Raw genomic sequence first — 24482 nt, 5'->3', positions numbered from 1 at the left:
TTATATATATATATACATGTAATATATCACATAATCCTTCAGAATTCATTCCTATGGTTGATTTACCATCAGCGGTGTTCTTTTTTATCTTTCTTTTCATCAAATAATCCTGAACAAAATATCACAGCTTCCAAAACAATATTAAGCAGCAAAACTGTCTCCAGCACTGGTAATAAATCAATATATTAGATTTATATTTTGAAGGATCATAACTCTGAAAACTGGAGTAACGGCTGATGAAAATTCTGATTTGCATCACAAAATTAATTATATAAGTATGTATTATATATGTATAAATAACCTCTGACACAGAGAAGAGTGAAACTCCTCACATAACCGCTGAGTTACCGAACATCTGAATATAACGAACCAAATGCACATTAACGGATCTTCTTCTGTCTGCACGCAGAAGTATATTTCTGCAAGCGTAAATATTGTGGAAATATCATAATTAATTGTGTCTAGGCATGGGGGGGGGGGTCGTCATCTGACACACAGCATCCACAGCATATTGGCAAATTATTATTAAGCATTTTTATTATTATTTTATTAGAAACATTTCCAGAAGCAAGAACTATATAATGAAATATCTGGATTCTCACTTTTCATAAATTGTTAATAATTATAATATGCGATGGTCAAAGTAGCCTAATTATGTAATTTATTATAAAACCCTGTCTGTTTACTTAATATAGGTGTCATGCCATAACATATTTTTAATACGACTGACTTTATATTAAATGTGAATTGAAAGTTAATGTGATATAAATATTGCTACTAATGTTTCATTGTTCAGAAAGAGAGCAAATAACATTTGCATTATTAAAGATCATTTTCACTGACAGTCTAGATTTCATTCACTCTCAGAAACTCCCATTAAAATCACTGAAACTGTTAACACTGTGAAATCAATATCTTAATTATAGATTCATACACACATCTGCACTGTGTTGTTTCTGACGAGAGAATTCTCCAGGAAGAGGTTTTCAGTCAGTGAGCGAGTGAAGGAAGCACCAGTGTCAGCGATGACTCATCGGAACACCTCTGATTGGCCAATGCTTTAACAAGCTCAACAGAACCGCGTGTGATTGGTTATAATGCGCATTCAGTGTTCACAACTTAGCAATTTTGTTGCTATATTTGACAACTTTTCAGACTTCACTAGCAACTTTTTTCTCCAAAAAGCACCCAGCAACAAATTTAGCAATTTTTACATTTATTTGGCAACTTTTAGCAACGTTTAATAAGTGACTTGAGTCATAAAAAAGGCTAATATACTCAAAAAGCGGAAACAAAGATGAGTTCACATCATGTAAATCAAGCTACTTGATATTTGCAAGTGTTTGATTTATTAATAATAATACAAATGTAATAATTGTTCATTAGTGATACACCGTGCTAGCTTGTAACTGTGATTGCTGATCACTTATCACATTGCAAGAACAATATCTAGAAAAATGGAAAAGGTGCTAGTATTTTTCCAGGACATTATACATTATCCATTGTAAACTGAAAACACGAAATACAATGTGTAATTAAAAATGCAGGTAAAAAACCTGTGAAAAATCTATACGAAAAATTCCTTCATATTAACACAATAGATTTTGCCCTGTTCTTAGAGTGTAGCATACTAATACAATACTTAAAACTATTGCTCAGAATGTGTAGTACAGTCTATATAGAAAGTCTTAAATACCATTTATGTGGTATTGTATTGTTTTTAAAATTGTATTTATTGTTCAACAAAAGAAGCAATTTAGTGACTGCATCGTTTTGGTCGACTTTGTAATGTTAATGAAAAAATATATTATGAAAAATCTTTTTCCTCTGATTTGGGGATGGAATATTACCCAGATACGTTCTTGTGGAATTGATCCATGATGTTTCTGAACTTGTATTTGATTTTTCTTTCATTTGGTCAGGTCTCGGAGTCGCAGCTTCAGCAGAGAGCAGATAGAGGTTTTCTCATCCTCAACAGTGTGAACTGCTCATGAAAAAATGCATGATAGCACTAAACATTGCCCATTGTTATATAACAATACATTTTTGTGAAATTAGGATTGCTTTATACTAATTAAATATATATATATATATATATATATATATATATATATATATATATATATATATATATATATAAAATTAAAAATAGCCTCTGAAGATGAACTTTTATATATTTTTAAATAAAGATGTACAAGAATGATAAAATTATAAAAGAAAGCCATTGGTGCAACAATTTTCAAGAAAAAAAAAAGCATGAAACTAAAATAAAATGGGTTTTGTTTACGAGTGGACACTGTTCTTTGCATGTTCAGATATTCATACAACAAACCTTATAGGGGCCATCAAAGCTTTGTGAAAAACATTCTGGCAGTGACTGTCAACTTTAAAAAACAAAACAAATCAAACAAACAAAAAACGCTGGAGGGGAAAGAGTTAAGATAGAAAAACTGGTTTTACAAATGCTAGAAATGTGTTTTTCAAATGACAAATCTCTATCAAGTAGCACACATATATTCCTAACTGACTGAGCTGACATTAAGTTATTATTTTAGTTTATTATGGAGACTTTTAGTTCAATAATTAACGCCTCTGAGTTAACTCTTTCCCTGCCAGCATTTGTTTTTCAGTTGCCAAGCCATCGCCAGCGTTTTTGATGATTTTCACAAACATTTCATAGCCCCAAAATATTTCATATTTTGTATGAATATATGAATGTGCAACACATCAAAATAAAGAACAGAGCCTGTACAAAAAAAAAAAAAAATGCTTTATTCTAGCTTCAAGCATTTTTTTTTTTTTTATTATTTTCAACAATTGAATGTAGGTACGTTTTGTAAAAAAAAAAAAAAAAAAAAAGGCTACATTTTGGTTAAAAGGCTGAGATAACTGCATATTTATCAACTACTACATCTGGATCACATTCAGTAATATTATCAAAGCAAAGTGTGATGTGAAATGGCTTCCATTAGTTCTCCCAAAGCTTGCACAGGCCTTTAACATTTTCCAGATTCACATTTCACTCTGTAACATGAGGCAGATCTCATTTATATGTGGTTCGTGTTGATGATCACATTATTTTTCATATGCTCTCATATGAGATTGATAGTGTCTGTCTTCATGAGATTGCTAGTTACTGTATTCCTGGCCTGTGTTTTTTGATCTGGACTTGTTCATGAGATGCGTAATTGTGCCCCTGAGGATATAACAGTGATAACACAGAAACCTGAACATTTTTATTTAATAAATGCTTTGGGAAATTTGGTCAGATGAATCAGTTATAGTGTGTTAGTAAAACTTTATTTTAACAAAATAGTTTTGTCAGTCATCAAGGAAATATAGAGCTGAGTATCATCAGCTAACAGTGCAAACTAACACTGTGGTATTTCTAGCAATATTTCTCAAGGGTAGCATGTGAAGTGTAAAAACAATGGTCTTAGTGCTGAGCCTTGTGGTACACCGATGGAGATCAATGATACTGCTCCCTTTACTGCTACAAAATGATATTTAGTGCATATATTGTGTATATATTACCTTGTTAAATGACTAATCAACGTAGATCAGTGTAGGATGTATCAACTTTTGCAACACATAAGCATTTTTATTTAAGCTGTACACATCATTACAAAATGTACATTACAAGTGTCTTTTGTATGTCTCACTATGATGACTACATTTAAATGTATTCACTCTGCCTGTACATACTCTCTCTATTCCTGCAAATCACACTCTATACTTGGATATAGCTTTATATTGTTTTCTATACATGGTTGTTTACTATTCTGTGTATTTCATGTCAGGATTAGAAGCTTATACATGATTCATTCTTTCTTTTTCAAGTGATAATTTCAGGAAAATGTGCTGAATAAGTCAATACAAAAAAACAGGCCTCGTAATGATCAAGCTTCATTTTCTGTATGCACAGTATAATTTGCTCTTTAATTTGGGCTGAAACATTAACAGGTTTTGCAAGATTGAACCAGAAACATGCAGTTTTTAATCCAATTAGCTCTGCGCTGTGAACAATATCACACGACTAATTTAAAGTAGACAAACTACTTCATATGCTACTCAATAATCAATCAATCAATCGATCACAAACAATCTTGGTGACTGACATTAGTTCATTCTGTAGAAAACACATTTAGTAAGCTAACTATAAATGTAAATGATTACATACATATAATGACTGCTGTAAGCAAACCTAATTAAAACAGAGCAAACACAAGTGCCAGGTCAATACTCTTATATTTGATATATTTGATCATTGCTCTTGAAGCTCTTCTGCTGTGAGTTATGAAGAGGATTAGTAACCGCTGGCTTGAGTAGTTCACCCAAAACTAGAAAAGTCCCTCATATTCTCAGCCTCGTGTCGTTCTAGTCCTGCTTTACTTTCCTCCATGAAACACACAAATCAAAGCGGTTAGTGGATGATTTACACTGCTTTTCCATGCAATAAAACGACACAGATCATAAAACCGGTGTATCATAAAAGAAGTCCCCAACACACACAATGCCAAGTCGTACATAGCTTTGTGGAAGAAACAAACCCAACTAAAATCCACTATTCAAGTACTTAAATATCTCAAAGAACTATTTATTTGTCCTTTAATAATAATAATAAATGTGTATTAAAAACTGTGCATTCAGATGAGAATCAAGCACTACACATGACGGGGAAGATGTTCTGTGAATAATGACTTCAGTTTCATTCCTCACATACAGCTAGAAAAACCAAAACCAAAAACCAACTTCAGAAAACCATGAATACAGTGCACTTGTCATACGGACAACTTTTATGATACTTTTATGCCACTTTCTAAAACTAAACCAGAGCAGTATGAATTAACATCTATGACAATTTTAATTTCCTGGTGAACTACTCCTTTAAATTCTCCCTGTAGTTGAACTGCATTACAACATTGTGAAAAGAACCCAAAGCCTCAGACACATAGGACAAGGATGAACATGTGAAGGTGGTGATGCTGAAGTATTGTTAGGAACAGCACAGGACACCAGCAGGAGCTCAGAGCTGTGTTTGTGAGTCTCTAGTCATTTCTACTGCTTCCGACAGTTCGGCCAGCTGAGTCCTCCACACGCGGCCGTCACGATGATATACAGCACCACCTGAGAGCACAGGACAAAGCCCAGAACAACTGCTTATTTAACAGCAATGACTGCAAAAACAGGACCTTCTAAAAACAAAATGGCACTGTTACATATGGGATTATTAAAACCAAACTGCAACATCAACATTTCATTTGGAGAACTCGGTTTCTTTTGTGAAAAAAGTACAGTAAAATCTCGTGATAATTCTGTGGTTCAGTTCCAGCTGATCCTGGCTTGATGTGTTCATAGCTGGCCAAAGATGAGCCAATTTCATGAATATTTACTCCAAATATTCCCAACATGTCTCCTGCCTGACCATCCTGGAGCACTCTTCCCCCTCACATGAAGCAGTGCGGAGGAGACTGTGGATTGGGATATGCTTAGAGACGATCAATAGCTATGTCTCCATACACCTACTTTTATGTACATTTTGGGATATTGCATAAAACTACTGGATGGAAACACCAAGGTATGCATACATTCTAAAATTGTGCATAGAAAAAAAATTTGTGCACTCAAGTAAGTTGTCTTATCTTGTACGAAAACATGCACATAAACTAAAGAGGAAACACTTTTACCAAATAAATTCCTTAATTGAGCAATGTTTTGTCAAAGCGCTTCGTTATAATTAACTCCCAGAACTATGTTCCCGAGCAGCAGACTCCAAAAATAAAATACGTCTGCTCGCTCTACAGCTCATAATTCATAGTATACAAAACTCATTATATACAGAGCCTTCTCCTACTGCAGCTAATACTATTGTTCTCTGTGATATTTAATGAAAGTCAATCAGGAAGTGACTCACTGGATGGGATTGATGCTTTATTCAAAAATGACTCAGTACTAGACTCAGTACTAGACTCAGTACTAGACTCAGTACTAGACTCAGTACTAGACTCAGTACTATATAACAGACTGCTAGAGCAGAAGACTGAGTGAAAAATGTTGATGCAAGTTTTATTACATATCCTTCTTCCTTTGGTTTTATTTAGTGAAACTGTGTTTTTTTAACTTAATAATTACTGAATCATTATTTTCCTCTTTATCACTGTGCAGCTGCTTTTCTGCGGTTCGCTCCAGAACTTACCAGCACCACGATCACAACAATGATGGTTAACTTCAGGTTCTTCATACACATGGCGTGGGCCAGGTTACGGCTCGTTGTTTTAAAGGTGACAGACTGCACACACGAGAGGAATAATCATCACACACATCCCAGAGAGAGACCCGCACTACAGTTTAAAACAGACACTCACAGAATCCACCAGGTTCTCCGTTTTATCGATGAGCAGCTCGAGTCTCTCTCCTCTCTGAGCGACGAGATCTACAGCAGCACACACACAGACACACACGTTCACTCCAGAGTCACCGCTGACATCACTGATCACTGAACACAGAGACAGTCTCACCGATGTTTCGGACCATAATGCCCTTCAGGTCGTCCACGTGCATCTGTGCTTCTGTCACTCTGTCCGAGCCTTTGGGATCCGAGTGATGTTTCTAGTAATAACAGAAGCACGTGTGTTTAATGACATACTGTCCTTCTGATAATATCATCAAAACACAATGTTTAACTGACTCATGGGTCAGAGGATGCCTACAACACAGTGCAGCAGAAGCTGTTTGTTTTTTTTTGATGAAGTGTCACTTTTGTGGATCTACATTAGCATTATTAGCACTGGAGCTGCTCCGAGGAGACTGTGGCATGTTTACAGTAAATCACTGATGGACTGTGGGAAGTTCAGAAGGGCCTGCTAAACGTAGACTTCATAAACTACATGTTTCTCTAACTGGAGAGTCACAGATTAACACAGTCATGTGAAAGCGTTCAATAAAGCTCTTAATCCTGAGCACATGGCCCTCATCTACACCCTTTCAGTTAACTATCGAGAACTCGCTGGTTTATTTTCTTCATCTGTACTCAGAAAGAAAGCACTGAAACAAAGTCTGATGTGCTGTGACTAAATAAAGGTGAATATAATCATTACTGGAGAAATGAGCAGTGATTTCACAATGTCTTCCCATCAGTGATCAACCATGTTCAACTATGCATAAAAATAAAAAAAAATCAGATTTCATAGAGCTTTAGTACTGTTAAAGTTTTAAAATTAAGCATTACAATTTAATGCAGAAAAATTGAAAATTCAGAATATATATTTTTCTTTTATGACAAAAAATCATTAGGATATTAAGTAAAGATCATGTTCCATGAAGATATTTTGTACATGTCAAATAAATAAAATAGTCTCAGGGTTAATAAAGAAAAGTAACTTGTAGTCACATTTTGAAGGTGATTAGTTAAAAATCATTAAAAGAAATGTAAAAGATTGAAAACCGGTCAAAGGTTCAGAAAAATATCAAGATTTTTTTTTTTTTTTTTTTGCCAGATTGCCCAGCTCTAGTGCACACCCCAGTCTAAGTTTAAATTCTCTTTCATGATCTCTCGGAGGAGAAATTAGTCATCAATCAAGAGAGTAGATCAACCGTACAGCCGTACAGTAGTGAGTGAGCAGTGTGTGTAGGAATGAGCAGGCGTGTGTTTAGCGTACCATCTGCGCCGCCAGCGTGCTGGAGAACTCACTGTTCATGGCGTAAGGCAGCGCGGTCTGAGCTCGAGAGCCGTAGGTGGTCTGGAAGCGCTTCTTCACCTCGTTCAGGAACCCGAAGGCACGCGAGCGCTCGAACTCCTGCAGGAGACACACAGCTCAGAGATCACATCCTTTACTGACTCAGTCATCAGAAGACATTAGTTCAGTTCAGCAGAATAATAATAAAAAAATAAAATAAAATGAACAGGTTTGTGCTGCAGGACTTCAGCCGGTCACGTGACCCGAAGACTCGAGAAGAGAACTGATCCTTTCATTAATAAGCTGTGCAGATGAGCGAACCGTTGATGAAGGAGCTCAGATACTCACGTCATCAGTGATGCACAGATACACGATCCTCTCGTGGCAGATGTAGTGGAAGAGATAGCTGTAACACACACACACACACACACACACATCGTGAGAGCGGGTCTCGGTCGACTCACAGCTCACAGATCGGTGTCAGACGAGACGCACCTGCCGTGGGAATACGTCAGCCGGTTGTTCTCAGACGGGATCTTGGCCAGGATCTGCTCCGTCACCTCCAGGAAGTTTCCAGAGAAGCAGGCGTGTTTAGCCAGAACAGTGGATCCTCGAGCCACCACCGCAAACAGGATCGCCATCGCCACACACACAGCTGACCCCACACTGACACACACACACACACCACAGAGAGCACTAATGAAAGTCTATATTTTATGTACATCGAGGAACTGTGATTTGCAAGAAAGAGCCAGCATGACAGGACCCAAAACAGAGAAGGCAATCATCTCTGAGGGAGATCCCTGACCCGTGGCCTTTCGGACAGTAACTAGTTACAGTAATATTACTTTTCTTGTACCTAACTAGTGGTGTAACTGATTACTAATAAGCTTTCAGTAATAATATTAGATTTACCATCCATAAAACAGCTCGTTATTTTGATGTTATACTCTGGTGTTAGAAAATTACTTTTCTCAAGAGCTTATGATTGCATACTTCATGGAATATCATCATATAAGGGTATAACAGGGAAACTATAGCTACAATTATCTTCAAGCTACACGTGACAATTAAAGGGCAAGGTCTATCCAAGAGTTCATCGTTTTGGGAGTTAATTGTTATATATCCATTAAATGTCAGACCTGAGGACAGCAGTGATTAACTGTTGGTTTAGAAAGACTTCTATAAGACACAGAACAGAAGGAACACTGAATTCATGTAGACATTAATCAAACAAGAATACAGACACTGTGGGACATATTAACTGAACTAATATAAGAAGAAAGAGTAACGTATATGATACTTTTTAGTGAGTAACGCAGTATTGTGATGCATTAACTGTTAAAGTAACTTCCCCCACACCGTTGATCAACACTGTTTCACATCGACAGCATCAAGAACTCGAGGGAGATTGAGTAACTTCCCTCTCCGAGAGTCTGAGCTGATGTACTGAATGATCTGATAGTGCTGCGAATATCATGATCTCTAAAAGATCCAATCTAACGCCACACAGCACCGAGCTGTGTCCGGATCACACTAGACTATATCATCATCTGCACTGTTAGGCTGTACTGGACAAACGTGTGTTTGTGTGTCTAATAAACAACACTAAAGCCTGATGCTAGCTCTCAGCGTGTATTAATGTATATTAGCTAGCACTGTGACGTTCATCAATCATCACCGGAGTGTTGTGAGTGTTATTATATGCGCTGCTGAGGTTAATAAGCGAGCTACAGTGATCGTGAGACACGAACACGATCAGAACTGACCGTGAACAGATCAATCGCGAGCGGCTTCATCGATCGGTTAACGGTTACCTGAACTGCTGACGATGAAGCGCCGCTCTTGTCGATGTCTTTGAGGCGCAGTGGCATAAACGGCACTTTCATTTCCTCACAAACATGGTTGAAATCATAAATAAACACTACAGTTAAAAATAACACCGGTCTGTGCCAAGTCGAAAAAATCAACAAACGTCACTGACTGTGTTCCGCGTTGCGTCACTTACGTGCGACCACGAGACTTCCGCTTTGCGTCACACACGCGCGCGCACACGGTAGATGTTTGTGTGTTAATAATCAATACATAAAGCACACACCGAAATTAAAATGTAAAAAACCTACCATAAATAACTGATAAGTTGTAAATGACAAATACACAAGAAATGACTTAAAACTAAACCTAAAAGGTTGTAAATGAACATTATCTGTTGACACTGTGACAAGTCAAAACCAGTTAGTTAACTGGATTCTTGCTTGGATTCAATATTTGTATTCGTCACATACAGAATTATATATAGCATATATAACCAGCAGTGAAATGTGAGTAATGAAACATTTCCCCAAAAATAACAAATTTGCAATGTGTTGTTTAGTACTATATATTTAACAGTTTTGTTGTATATAATTATGTATTACTTTTTCCTCTCTCTCTCTCTCTTTCAAAAACAAACATACACAGATCAAAACAGAAACAAACGTCACACAGAAAACATGGAGATACACTTATCATGGGGGATAAACATTACATTTGACAAATAAGATTGGTCTAAATATGGGAGACGGTTTTATACATTTCTTATTTCTAGTTATTGAAATCAATGAGTCGTAAAATATTTAAGGTCTTTACCGAAAACATAAAAGAGGGATTAATAGACATTATCATAGATTCATTTATTTCAAAACTCTTATATATCAAAAACCAACATAGATACCTGTTTCCAAAAGTCTTCAGAATATTTAGTTATAAAATAGAGTCACACGGTAGATGCATTATTTGAGCGTTTTCTCCATCCATTTGTTTTATGCATCTTTCTACAGGTGTGTGTTATATAAAAATAAGGCAATCTTTAACAAACAACCAGAGTTTTATAAAAAGTAAATCATTTTAAAAACTCAATATAGAAATATTGAAAATAATGATAATTACTTTATATTGTGTTTATACTACTGCTGTCAAACCATTAATCACAATGAATCCCATCCAGAGAAACGAGTCGCAGAATGAGCTCTGATCAGATCTGAACAGCATCTGATTCACTAACACGTGGAAGTGAACCCTTTAATTATAAACACATTTAATCATTTATCAGATGCCTTTATCCCAGCGACTTACAGATGAGGACATCAGAAGCAATCCAAACCATCAAGAGAGCAATGATATATAAGTGCTATAACCAGTCTCAGTTAACTTAACACAGTACAGGAAAGGGCTAGTGTGGTCAGATTGTGAGGTAAAACTTTGTCACACAGACAGCATCAACATCCACAGATAACTGAATAAAGATAACTGATATTTGAATAAAGATAGAGCTGGAAAAACACATGATTCTGGTCTATACATAGCACAGATGATAATATAAACCAGGGCCTTGTCTGTCAGAGCGGATATACAGTGTGAAAATATGAGCTGTAATATCAACAAAGCCTTGTATCTGTGAAGAGTCAATGAATGATGTGTTAAATGTGAAGAGAAGCACGCAGGTTACTCTCACTGTTAATACATACACTACTGAGAGTGAGTGAAGAATCAGTCAACACGTCCTTCTGGTGTGTTTATATCCTCACGAGCTGCGTTCACACTGCAGATGTGCTCTGAATATAGACCTCACACACTCTCAGATCACTGGGATCTTCATCAGTGCAGCTCAGAATAAAGAGATGTGTGGACCGTGAGGAGAAACACTGGATCTGATCCAGTGAAGACCTGCTGAAGACATGTTCAGGAATAAATCATCACAGATCACCACTGTTTCTTATAGCATTTATTATGACAACAATGTGAAAAATATGAATCCAAAACATATCTGTGATCTCTATATCTGAAAATGAACTCCTCGTGTGATCTTATTACATGCATTTCTCTCAGAAAGACAAACTAAATCAAAACTGGTTCTCCTCGATGTGAGATTTGGTAAGGTTTTAGTGCACCAGCACAAGCCGTTTACAAGTGTTAATGAACATAATATAACACACATCCATGCTACAGGAGCATGCCTTCATCCTGATCTTCATCACATGGGTTCCTCTTTATCCTTGAACGCTTGCATCCGTACCTGTTTAACACAGACATTAATGCATCTGCAGAATCAGTGTCTGAGAACCACCAAACCACACAGGACAACATTCATTTCAATTCAGCATAATAACACTAAATCATTATTTTAGTTGGTGTCTGTCAGGACTAACCTCGAAGGTGTGCAGCACGTGTTTGCAGACTTCAGTCAGGTTATTCAGACCGCTGCGCAGGGGTTCAGACGCCGCCATCCCATCTGCACAACACCACACAGATCAGCACACAGTCATAGGCTACAACCAACTGAATCAATGCATTGTGCCCAATTATATATATATCTGACTGGAATCTGTGCTGTCCTCAGCGTCTGCTCTGATGTGTTCAGGGAAGTAAACATGTGTTCAGCTACACGACTGAGATCAGGGCAGGTTTGTCCACTAGGATCATTTAAAAAAGCTTAATAATAGTTTGAAATCTACTTCTGTCTTTGAAAGACTGATAAAATGTAGCATTTGCAGAATTTGAACATTCAATATTATTATTGAAATATATTTTATGCTTTCACTGATTTTGATCTCATCTAAAATGAATTTTTATTCTCAAAACCATGACAGTAAACTCTGACTCTGATTGTACATCCATTATGAACAAAGGTGGAGTTTCTCCGTGTCTGGAGAGCATCAGTGCGGATCATTTCAGAAAGATAACAGCTGTAACACCAGCATTAAAGACGTTTTAAAATAAGTTGAGCTTATAACTCACTCTTAGTTAGCAGCAAGTGTTTGAAATAACTTGATCCGATGTGGATTATAATCACTAAGGCAGAAAATATTTATAAGCGATGTAAAAGACTATGCACGCTAAACATTAACTTTACCATAGTAAACATGGTAAATGTGACCGCTTGGAGAAATCAGACGTCAGCTTCTTATTCTCCATCACAATCATGTATTTATTTAGTAACTTATATTATCTGTCACAAGCCTCCTCTCGAGAGTTTAGCTCATGTTGCCTATCATAAAAAAATATTAATATTAAATAAAAGCTTTTATAAAAATAGAGATATTATCATTCATTCTTAATGTGACGGCTACTGTGGCTAATAAACAGAAACAGACTCGACTGCATAAGCATAGCCTGCTTATGCAGTCGAGTCTGTTTCTGTTTATTAAAAATGAGCATTAAAAATAAATAAAGTAGAAATACATTTATTTCTTTGTGATTCATTTCGAGTCCTGATAAATTAATTAATTACGATCAATGTATCACTTATTCTACTATAATAAAACACTGATGCTTTTGAATGTGAATATATAACAAAGCCTGCAAACAAACGGCTCTTTTATCATGTTCATTTTGTGATCGCACTAGTTCCAGTGACTTATTTCTTAGTTTTCTGATAACTTCTCTTTGTTGGTGAAATGATGAGGTTTTGTGACGTTGTTTCTGAGAGGTGTGTGAAGGTCATGTTTTAGTGAAGCTTCAGGCTCGACTGTGGAAATGTGTCTAGTGTCTCACCTCGCGTCTGAATGCGGAAGTTGATCTTGCTCTCGGACGGGTGTGTGATGCTGTAGCCACAGAACTCCACGTCCTGACTGAAGAAACACACACACACGACACACACACGACTCAGACTGAGCACTGCTGACACACACTCACACACACCTCTGCTATCACAGGGAGGCAGACAGGTAAAGTGGAGAAGATCCACACACAGATTCATTAAACACACCTGCTTTACATGCTCTTTTATAGCTACTTTAAGTTATTATTATTATTATTACATGTACAGACACACACATACACAAATAAATAAATCTTGTTGCAACATTTGACAAAATAGAAGATCAAATATATCTGGTCATAATCCCATGTAATAGAAGACAGATCTAGACTGTATTGTCTGACTAGAGCTCAAATGTTTATTATGTATATAAACACACACACAGTTTATATTAAGAAAACATTATTATATTTAATATTATATATAAATATATTTAATATATAATCATAACACATTTTTATTAAATATACACTACCGGTCATAAGTTTGGGATCAGAAGCATTTTATTGTTTTTTACAGAAGTCTCTTCTGCTCATAAAGGAAAAATAAAAAATACAGGAAAAATATAATATTGTGAAATATTATTATGATTTAAAATAAAGTTTTTCTATGTGAATCTCTGTTCAAGTGTATTTAATTGCATATAATTTTATTTGTATTTTTTAGTGTATGTCTATTTTAATACACATTAAAGTGTAATGTATTTCTGTGATGCTCCGCTGTATTTTCAGCATCATTCCTCCAGTCTTCAGTGTCACATGATCTTCAGAAATCATGAAAATCTTTCTCTTTAAAGGAGAAACCATTATTTTACATTCTAATAACATTAGCAGGATTGGTGTTTTTGATCAGATAGATGATCTCTCATGGATGTGAGCGGTGTCTGACCTCTTCATGATCATGTACCGGAGAGAGTTCCCCAGCGTGTGATCCTCTTCATGAAGCACAAAGGTCACACAGCCCTCGTCTGCTCCGTCCGAGCGCACCTGGAGCACAAACACAGCACCAGAACACATCACCTACACCCCTCTCACCTCCAGCACAGTGTTGCCAACTTAGCGACTTTGTCGCTAGATTTAGCGACTTTTCAGACCCCCATAGCGACTTTTTTCCAAAAAAGCGACTAGCGACAAATCTATCGACTTTTTTTGACATACCTTATTTAGTCTCTGAGACTCTCCGGTACTGCCGCACGAGCTCTCTCTCTCTCTATTTCTCCCAGCGTGCGCACACGCCTCACTCTCTCTGCATCTGCTATGTTCAACGAGCAGAGAGGAGCAGCACTTTCAGTTAAAAAATATATTCTGTTGCTTCTAACTCTATTTTACATACAAGTATAGCCGAAATCACAGTACAATCATTATCTTAATCTTATGTGTATGTGATTTCATTAGACAATGTCGTAAATAGGATTTTAGTGCAGAGATTAACATTTTGAGAGCTGGTTATGTATTCTTAATAGGTGCGTTTCAGTCATTATAATATTAATTCAGTTGTTGGACAACAGAAACATTCAAATATAATAATAAAACTTTTATTGAGAATTTTGGCTGCCTTAAAATGCAGTACATGAGCACAGAAAGGGCAAGATAATATGACGCACTTACGTCATGAATATGCTAATTAGCATATTACGTCATCTAGCGACATTTAGCGACTTTTCAGGCAGGGTTTAGCTACTTTCCATTGAAAGAAGTTGGCAACACTGCTCCAGCAGAAGATAGTGATGAAAGATCATCTCCAGGCACATCACACCTCTGAGTATCTTCTATCAACTGCTCTTGATGTTTATTATCAACCCTCGAGAGTTAACACATGAAAGTACTGTAACCTGTGCTGCACGGTTCTAAAAACACTTAGGCTACAGTTTTATAAAGTAAAAGTTAATACTGCTAAATTCGAAATAGAAATTAATGAAAACTAAAGCACAAACTAAACGTTAGCACATTCGTTCATCTGCACATACATAGTAATATTATATTTTAGCATATGATTAACAGTTTACTGCTCTCAGAAAGTACAGTAACTGTACTGTACAGTGTACACCTATCTTGAAATGTCTGATTCTTCACAGACATCTAGAGACAGGTAAATCATGACTTTAATCTGTCTTTTATCTTATTGACAGACTAGATTTGTTAAGTAACGTCTATCTACAAACAGTATTTGTTTTCTGTTTTAAGTCATATGTTCGAGTTAAACACTATTAATGTAATGTAATTACTTGTGTTTGTGTTCATGTAATGTGTATCTGTTCTAGAAACACGATGAACTGCAACGACTCTACTATAGCAACACTCACACATCTGACCCAGAGGTGATGGCTTTCATACTGTCATGTAATAAAATCATAAAAACAGAATGAGTGAATAATGAAGTTTGATTTACCATCTCCAGCGCGTGTTTCGGTGCGGGCTCCGCCATGTTGCCGCTGCGCGTCCTACTGCGCATGCGCGGCTCTGACTCTGACTCCGTCCTACTGCGCATGCGCGGCTCTGACTCCACCTGAGCTAAACAGCAGCAGATTGAGTTGTGAGTTTGAACTTGTAGTCCGACAACTATGAAACTCTGTTGCGAGGTTGTTGTTGTTCTTCGTCTTGGTGCTTGTAAGGAGAGGCATACAGTTTGCTGTTTGTACTGTTTTTGTTTGTTTGTTTTTAAACCCACACGTTTAACAAATGACAGTGTGGAGCAATAATGAAAGTGTGTAGTTTGAGGGTCTGTGTGATTGTTGTGTATCTGTGTCCCTGGAGCAGGGCCCTGCTGGCTTAAAATAGACATAACAACAAATAAATAAGGAAATAAACAAAGCCCTTAATTTAGAACCTCGTGATATTTTACTTTGTTTTCAAAACCCATCTTTTTCTGATAAACATAGTATATTATTAATCTGTTAATTATCTTAGCAAAGTTTTATAAAATAAGATGCTTATATTAGGGCAGTTACATACATTTGAAAAGCTTTAGAATGTGTATTGTTTATATATGTATTTTTATTTTTATTGTTTTTGTTTTTGTTTTTGTTTACAAGTACGTTTGTATTCAATTCTAATTTTTGTCGTTGCTGTTGTTATGTTTTGCACGAGATGTGCAATGTTTCCCTTTTCACATTATGTCTTTGTGATGAAACTGAATATAAAAAAGGGTGCCTAAGTAGAAATATTATGTATGTAAAAAACAAAAACACCTACTATAGGGGGCAAAATACAACTTTAATATATATATATATATAATTTGTAATTATATTGTATTACTTACACATTACAATTGTAGCTCTGTATTACATTATTAACAGTTTTACTCAATGAAACCACTTAATTATTAACCAATCATTATTGCCTCATTGTTTTATATAATAAATTTTAAGCAATTTTAAAGGCTGTTATTTGCTTCAGCCTTAATTTATAACCACAAAAAAAAAATTCTTAATTCTTAAAATCTTAATTCTTCTTTGTAAACTATTATTTGAAGTAACAAAACCATGGTTAATTTGTGCTTACCATCCATGACCATGACAAGAACTGTGATTTCTTGCTAATATTTCTTGCTAATAACACATTATTGATGTAAAAAAAAAAAAAAAAAAAAAAGTGTTTTGTGTTTGTTGATGTGTGGTAATGTGTATTTCTCTGTAAATGTGTTCTTTGCTGCATATCTTGACCTGGAGATATTGCATCTCAGCAGGACCTTCCTGGTTAAATGAGTACATCAATAATAATAATAATAATTATAATTTTTAGATTACAGAATTGGGCAAGCGAGCAGAATTGAGTGCTGCAATAATGATTTAATGGTTAAAGGCAGTTTTCCACTGATGGTGAGACAGGGGCCCGTCCCATGAGCCCACAGCTGCGGTCTGATCATGTGTACACCACGCTTCCTGAGTCTGTGTTCCAGTGCTCATGAAGACCACACGCGTGATGATGGGACGGAGGTTAATGCGGTAAAAACATGCTTTTAGAGACCTTTATTCACACATCACAATCTGCAGTGCACATTATAAATGTTCATCAGTGCGTATGCCACAGAAGACAGAAGTGAATAACGGTGCGTAAGTGCCACGCAGCTGCAAACACAATCTACACACACTCATCTCTGCCCCTGTAACATGTGCAACACTTAACACTAGTCTGGTCATGGTGTGAAAGGGTGGAAATGCCACGATAAACAAGAAAAATGTCCCCAAATTCAAGAAATGAGTTGTCTGTGACAGTGTCACCATCACAGGGTTTGTGTTGTATTATTAATACTGATCTATTTTCAAGATTATTGGAAGTAATCATGTACATTACACAGTTTCTGCATTTGTTTGACAAGTAATCTTGTACTGCATTGTGATCAACATTTATGAAATTGTATTTGTGTTGTAAATATGTTTATGACACCTCTCTCTCTCTCTCAAAAAAAAAGAAAAAAAAAAGAGATGCATATACTTGCATGTATATTTATCTGAATTTAAGAATTTGACAAGATAATAAATACAATCATTATGGTTAGGAATGAATCTGCCTGAAATAAAAGTGCCGCTGGAAATGATTTTGAGTTTTTGTTTTTTTGTTTTGTGGTGTTCTGTTCTTGAGATAAACGCTGATTGTTAGAGACCATTGTCTTAATAGTAACCATTGTTTTCTAGAAGTCCTTTGCAGATCTGTTTCTGTCAATGTCAAAGACAGCAGGGAAACAGTGCTAATGTAATAATAATACTAATAATAATAAATTACCATAACCAACATGGTTTGTGCCAACACTGATTTGAGCTTTGTGTGATAAACATAGCGTCTGAGAGCACGGACTCTTAGAAATTCATGATATATTTAGAAACCAGAAATTCTAGGTTTACACAAGGCTTGTTTAATTCATGTTTACATGCATCTCATACTGTGATTAAAATGAGATTGCAATTAATCTTTACTTCATGCAAACTAAATACTTCAATCAAATTGATGCAATTAAACTCACAATCGGAGCAACCACAATCACAGTAAAACATGTGGTGAATGCCCATTTTACTCACAACAATTCTGCGATCAAGTCCTTACTCTGAGTACTGGAGAGAGAAAAGGTGCACATGTAATTTAGTGTTTGAAATTTTTCTTTACAAAATTGTGTGCTTTACAGATACATCTCCAAGATCTGTGTTAAAGCATATTTATCTGGAAAACATCTGTTTTGTACAGACTTCGGATTTTAAAAGCAGTTTTACATACAAAATAAATTCATTATCTAAGTGTAAAGGTTTTAGAAACATATTGCAAAAGAGAAAACAGAAAAGAATACACGCTTGGATGAAAACTAACTCATCAAACGTGTGTGTGATGTTTGTGTGCTATGAGGCTAAATGTTCAGAGTAAAGTCCGGATCCTGCAGAAATCAACAGTCAGCCTTAGCCACAAGATGGCACTAATATAATATAAACTAACAAGAGGGACAGAACGGCACAAAAACAGATGGCTATTTGTTCAAAAAATCTAATATTTTGTTAAAATGTCCTATTAGCTTTTCAGTTGAAATGATCTGTGAAGTCTTGTGAAGCAAACATCTGCAGGTTTGTAAGAAAGCAATATACTGGATTTGTATTTTAGACGAGAGTTTAAAGTTAAATGTGTTTCATCTTCTGTCTTCTCCAGATGTTCACTGATGGACTGGAGTGCTGTGGATTATTGTGATGTTTTTATCAGACTCTCATTCTGACGGCACCCATTCACTGCAGAGCATCCACTGAAGAGACATAGGTGCAGTGAAACATTTCTACAAACTCATCTTAATCTGAACTAAAGTCACACAAGTTTCCACCTCCGCAGTCCCAGTGGTTTATTTTACAGACAGTTCAGCATTATGTGATTAATTTGCAAAAGAACACCTTCATCTTATGCCCTCACCTCAGAAAACCAGATCGACCAGATTTCTGAAAAGGAAACTGGGCATGTTTCCTAGTTGCGAGGTCGAAATATAATTTCAGTCTCACTCGTGGGGTGAAAGCGATGCATTTTAGTTTATGAAACTGACTAAAATGGTGCTAGATTTCAGATACTGAGAAAAATGCAACGCCCCAAACTGTGGGAAGGTTTTGCAAAGGTGCGAAGAGCTCAGCTTCTTAAAGTGAGAGTGCATAAACAGGAAACCGTTTTTCATTTGGCATGTGCCCCAATATTTTCAGCCTTTATTTTGAGATTTGCAACCAAATCATACACAGGAAGGTGAAGAAGAGTGAGTATGAATTAAAAAAACAAAACAAAAGATGGTGAGAAGACACCATAACGGTTAGCTTGTGCACGCATCAGATAGAGACAGGGAGCTGCAGCCACAGATGTTTACAGTTTAACCACATTTTTTGCAGAAGACACACAAAACACGTACCATGTTGGCGTCGACGGCTCTTTCTACATGACCTGTGCTAGCAGCATGGATGTGTTGCTGCCCGCAGATCATATGTGTCATGTGGAGCGATCAGACCTGCAGGGCACAACTGCTAGATTGCGCTGCATGGTGTTAACAGTCCAAACCTCATGAGTGGAGAGAGACAGACAGAGAGGCGGGAGCCAGCGTAGAGTAAGTGTGTGTGTCTGCTGCAGGCGCAGACAGAGACACCCTCAGCCCTCTGAAGTGTTGCATCACCAGGACTTGAACCGCAGACCACTCCACACAAGTGACACGACTACACGTGACTTTTGTTATTCCTTTCAGTTTGATGTTAATACATTATCTTATAGAATGTGAGAAGTAAGTGTGGCTGTGACAGATAAAATGCACATTTTGCACATAAAGCATATTGTGTCAGAGCAACAGTGTTAAACAAGAAAATAGTGTGTTGATAATGCAAGGGGATGATAGGAGACACTCAATTTCCCAGTTAAGGGCAGTTCATCATTGATTCAGTGATGTCATCGTCCAAAAAGTCCCTTATAACAATGTAACAAGTACATAGGGTGTTATGGGAACTGTTCCTGGGTCCAGCTGACCTAATTAATGCAGCCTAACGATCCTTTACCGGATTTAAATTATAGTAATGTGATGGTGTATTATGTGTAAACCAGATTAATCTAGAATTAAACTGACAGTGACAAGTGTGTCTGCCTGCCGAACAATGAAAGGTGGATTGTTCCAGAGTTTATTTTGATATTTGAGATATTATCAAATTAGAGTTTTGAGAATGCAGCAAACTTGGAGGATTGCGATCAAATAGCACACCTAGGTTCCTAATTGATGATGAAGAATTAACAGAGCAACTATCAAGCTTAGACAGTGTTCTAGGTTATTACATGCAGAGTTTTTAGGTCCTATAATCAACACCTCTGCTTTTTCAGGATTTCAAATTGGTGTGTTTCACTGGGCCGTGAAGAAATATAGAGCTGAGTATCATCAGCATAACAGTGAAAGCTAACACCATGTTTCCTGATGATATCTCCCGTGAAATACTCGTGAAGAGTAGCGGCCCTAGTACTGAGCCTTGAGGTACCCCATACTGCACTTGTGATCGATATCTTTATTCACTGCTACGAACTGATGGTGGTCATATAAGTACGATTTAAACCATGCTAATGCACTTCCATTAATGCCAACATAATTTTGTAGTCTACTAAAAAGAATGTTGTGGTCAATTGTGTGAAACGCAGCACTAAGATCCAATAAAACTAATAGAGAGATACACCCACGATCAGATGATAAGAGCAGATCATTTGTAACTCTAAGGAGAGCAGTCTCAGTACTATGATACGGTCTAAATCCTGACTGGAAATCCTCACAGATACCATTTTTCTCTAAGAAGGAATATTATTGTGAGGATACCACCTTTTCTAGTATCTTGGACAGAAAAGGGAGATTCGAGATTGGTCTATAATTAACTAGTTCTTTGGGGTCAAGTTGTGGTTTTTTGATGAGAGGCTTAATAACAGCCAGTTTGAAGGTTTTGGGGACATATCCTAATGACAATGAGGAATTAATAATAGTCAGAAGAGGATCTATGACTTCTGGAAGCACCTCTTTTAGGAGCATAGATGGTATAGGGTCTAACATACATGTTGTTGGTTTAGATGATTTAACAAGTTTATACAATTCTTCCTCTCCTATAGTAGAGAATGAGTGGAACTGTTCCTCAGGGGGTCTATAGTGCACTGTCTGATGTGATACTGTAGCTGACGGCTGAATGGTTGCAATTTTATCTCTAATAGTATCGATTTTAGAAGTAAAGTAGTTCATAAAGTCAATTACTGCTGTGATGTTGGGAAATGTCAACACTTGTTGAGGCTTTATTTTTGTTAATTTAGCCACTGTATTGAATTAATAAGATTGTGTTTATTTTATTCTAAAAGAGATGAAAAGTGAGCAGGTTGAGCAGTTCTTAATCCTTTTCGGTTACACTTTATTTCAAGGTGTCCTTGTTACAGTGTAATTATACATTTAAGTACTGAGTGACATTAACTACATGCACTTTCTATATGATTAGGGTTAGTATTAGGTTTTGTGTTAGGGTTACTTACATGTAATTATTCATGATAAATTATTATTATAATATTAAGTACATGTAACATGAGTAACAAGGACACCTTAAAATAAAGTTTTACTGGTTTTTCTGTAGGTGGAAGTACTTTCCCTCAATGTAATATGAAACACCTCTAGTTTGGTTTTCTTCCAGCTGTGCTCCATTTTCTGGGCTGCTCTGTTTAGGGCATGAGTGTGCTCGTTATACTCTGGTGTTGAACCGTCTACTTTAAGTGTAAATGAGCAACGGTGTCTAAAGTGCTAGAAAAGAGAGAGTCCACAATTTCTGTTACAATATCAAGTTTCCATTATCTACCGGAAATGCTGAAGAATTGAGACAAGTCAGGAAGATAATTAACAAGCAGTTGTAATAGAAGTGAAGGTTGGATGAGGGACTGGTGAAGGACAGGAGACCACATGGTGGAAGGACCCATGGAGGCATTGATGATGAGAAGAACCATGGAGGAGTGCAAGGTGGTAGGATTCAACAAATAACGGACGGCCAATGGGTTCCCAGAGCGACTGATTTTAGGGTGGTGACCCACGGGTGAAGTGAGGGAAGGAGGAACGCTTCCTTGGATTTGCCAACTTCTGTTGCCGCTTTATCCATGGCTTCAAGTCCATCACCAATACAATAACCAACCTCTTGAAAGCAAAGCCCTGGACCCCAGCCACCACCAAAGTCTTACATCAGCTCAAGTTTTCTTATTCCAGCACACTGCTCCTTATCCTGGCCCTAAGAAACCTTTTGTTGTGAAGTGGAGCACACAGGGGAAGGAGTGGTGCTTTCTCAGAAGCAGTGGATATCAAACCTACATCCATGTGCAACATTTTCAAAGAAACTCATCCAAGAGAAAATAAATTATGACATTGGCATTTGCTAGCTTCTGGCCATCAAGATTGCTTTAGAGGAATGGAGGCATTGGTATATATTCACAGTCCTTACTGATCACAGAAGCCTAGAACTCCTCCATGAAACACCTTACCCCGACCAAGCTTGCTGGATTATTTTCTCCACAAGGTTCAACTTCTCAGTATCCTATTGACCTGACTCAAAGACCACAAAAGCAGAGACTGCTCCCTGTAAAGTTTTAAGAGTGCACCAGCACCCATCATTCATCATTGCACAAATCACAGTTTAAGCAAACTCCTCAGCCTAAGTCTCTGTCTGGTCTCCAAGCTGGAAACAAGACTGCTTACCTGCAATCTGTTTCTCTGTGATACCCACATTCACAGAAGAACTCACCTGGCACTGTGATCCACACACACCGTCCCGTTATCTTGTCATTATATTATCATCTAGTTATCATAATGTTATAATGACATGCAGATATTGACATTACATACATACAGTGTCAAATCTGTGAAATAATGTGATTTAGTACAGTATGCTGTAAAAATGGCATTGTTTCCTCAGAATAACCCACTTGTTATGATTTGTGTTTTCGTTCTTTGGCGAAAGTATTGTTGTTTTGGATAAATGCACACTCTTGATTTAATAAAAAAATGTATAAATACATTTAGTCATTAGGAACTGCTTTGCTTATTTAAAACCTAGTTCATTGCTTGACATTTAAATGCTAGTCATTTCAAAGCAAACAATCGCAGGGAAAGTCCCCATCAGACCAGCGCTTCTTTAAATCAGTTTAGTTATCCAGGAGACTGTCATGCATAAATGCACATTAGGTTTATTGAAGCGGTTTCAGCACTCATCCCAGAGGCTTCATGTAAATCTCTGTGTCATGATTCTGCCTTCATGTCCTGACTTTTCTCTAGTCTTGAGGCAGGATCATGACAGACCCGTGTTTTGTGTACAAGCACATGGCCTTGTCTTTGGGCCATGTGCTTGTGTTGTCTCGTCCCCTTACCCCGCCCCCCTTGTTATCCTAGTCTTGTCGTGATTGTCTTATCTGTGCCACCTGTTGTGTCTTTATTAATTCCCCAATTTAGATCCCCTAGTGTGCTCTGTCTTTTGTCGGTTCATTGTACCTCATATGTGTTTCTACTTGTCAGCCTCGTGAGAGAGTGTATCCTTGTCACCCCTTTGAGAAGTCTTGGTATATCCGTGAGTGTTTATTTGTAGTTAGTGTTCTTGTGTTTTGAGTCTTTGTTTATCGTGCCAACACAGTCCTGTTTAGTTATTTTGTATCTGCCCTAGTCCTTGTTTTCCCCCTCGTGGGTTTTGTTTTCCCCTTTTTGTATTTAATAAACCCTGTGTGTTGTGATCCCTGTCTGCACTTGAGTTCCTCCTTGCCAAACCTATAACAGAATGAAGCGACCAAACCAGAACTCAGCAGACAGGATGTCCTCCAATCTACGTTCCCAATTGGAGTTCCGCCAGCAATGCTGGACGTCATCCCCCACCGACAGGAAGGGGTCACCCTCCCATACTCGCCCGAGGGTGAGTGGATCCTCCGCAATTATGCCCGGCTGTGGGAGTCTCTCCCAGGAGGAGCCGCAGAGGTCCCCCCCACCTACCCAGCTGCCAATGATCCCAGAGGGTCGTCTCCTGGCCGTCACAACACTGGGGGAACAGGCAGATCCCTCCCCGAATCCTGAGGCGCTTCCCACACCCATCAGTCTCCCCAAGAAGCGAGGGAGACGGTTCTCGTGGGAGTCTGCTTCAGAGGCCTCAGCGACGGAGTCAGCCCTGCCAGAGACCGAACTCCCCCGACCCGTCTCAGACCCAGCGGTGACCTCTGCACCGCGGCCAAGGAGGAAGAGGAGGAAGAAGGGGTCTTCCGGTCATG

The 24482-nt window shown here is 37.4% G+C and overlaps 2 protein-coding genes across 2 annotated transcripts; both read right to left on the bottom strand.

The window, feature by feature from the left end:
• Positions 1 to 3566: 3566 nt before the first annotated feature.
• On the bottom strand, positions 3567 to 9700 carry sybl1 (synaptobrevin-like 1). The gene is made up of 8 exons (XM_026279790.1): positions 9494 to 9700; positions 8172 to 8342; positions 8025 to 8082; positions 7659 to 7796; positions 6519 to 6609; positions 6366 to 6433; positions 6197 to 6289; positions 3567 to 5127 (listed from the first exon to the last, which is right to left on the bottom strand). Exons 2-8 carry the CDS (start codon positions 8315 to 8317, stop codon positions 5059 to 5061), a joined length of 663 nt encoding a protein of 220 aa, XP_026135575.1. The 5' UTR covers positions 8318 to 8342; positions 9494 to 9700; the 3' UTR covers positions 3567 to 5058.
• Positions 9701 to 11424: 1724 nt separating this feature from the next.
• polr1d (RNA polymerase I and III subunit D) lies at positions 11425 to 15780 on the bottom strand. The gene is made up of 5 exons (XM_026279789.1): positions 15643 to 15780; positions 14143 to 14240; positions 13209 to 13285; positions 11864 to 11946; positions 11425 to 11730 (listed from the first exon to the last, which is right to left on the bottom strand). Exons 1-5 carry the CDS (start codon positions 15739 to 15741, stop codon positions 11689 to 11691), a joined length of 399 nt encoding a protein of 132 aa, XP_026135574.1. The 5' UTR covers positions 15742 to 15780; the 3' UTR covers positions 11425 to 11688.
• Between the last annotated feature and the right edge of the window lie 8702 nt (positions 15781 to 24482).

This window comes from Carassius auratus, chromosome 14, assembly GCF_003368295.1.
Source record: "Carassius auratus strain Wakin chromosome 14, ASM336829v1, whole genome shotgun sequence".
NCBI classification, from domain to species: domain Eukaryota; kingdom Metazoa; phylum Chordata; class Actinopteri; order Cypriniformes; family Cyprinidae; genus Carassius; species Carassius auratus.
This window is presented reverse-complemented; position numbering and strand designations above follow the sequence as displayed.

What these genes read in the sequence shown, in the direction of transcription:
- sybl1 (XM_026279790.1), bottom strand. Translation starts at nt 8,317, where the DNA reads ATGGCGATCCTGTTTGCGGTGGTGGCTCGAGGATCCACTGTTCTGGCT. An exon ending in ATCTGTGCATCACTGATGAC is followed by an intron (nt 7,797 to 8,024) that starts GTGAGTATCTGA and finishes TGTCTCCTGCAG; the next exon opens with GAGTTCGAGCGCTCGCGTGC. An exon ending in CATTATGGTCCGAAACATCG is followed by an intron (nt 6,434 to 6,518) that starts GTGAGACTGTCT and finishes GTGCTGCTGTAG; the next exon opens with ATCTCGTCGCTCAGAGAGGA.
- polr1d (XM_026279789.1), bottom strand. Translation starts at nt 15,741, where the DNA reads ATGCGCAGTAGGACGGAGTCAGAGTCAGAGCCGCGCATGCGCAGTAGG. An exon ending in CTTCCGCATTCAGACGCGAG is followed by an intron (nt 11,947 to 13,208) that starts GTGAGACACTAG and finishes GGTGTTGTGCAG; the next exon opens with ATGGGATGGCGGCGTCTGAA. An exon ending in ACGTGCTGCACACCTTCGAG is followed by an intron (nt 11,731 to 11,863) that starts GTTAGTCCTGAC and finishes TGTGTTAAACAG; the next exon opens with GTACGGATGCAAGCGTTCAA.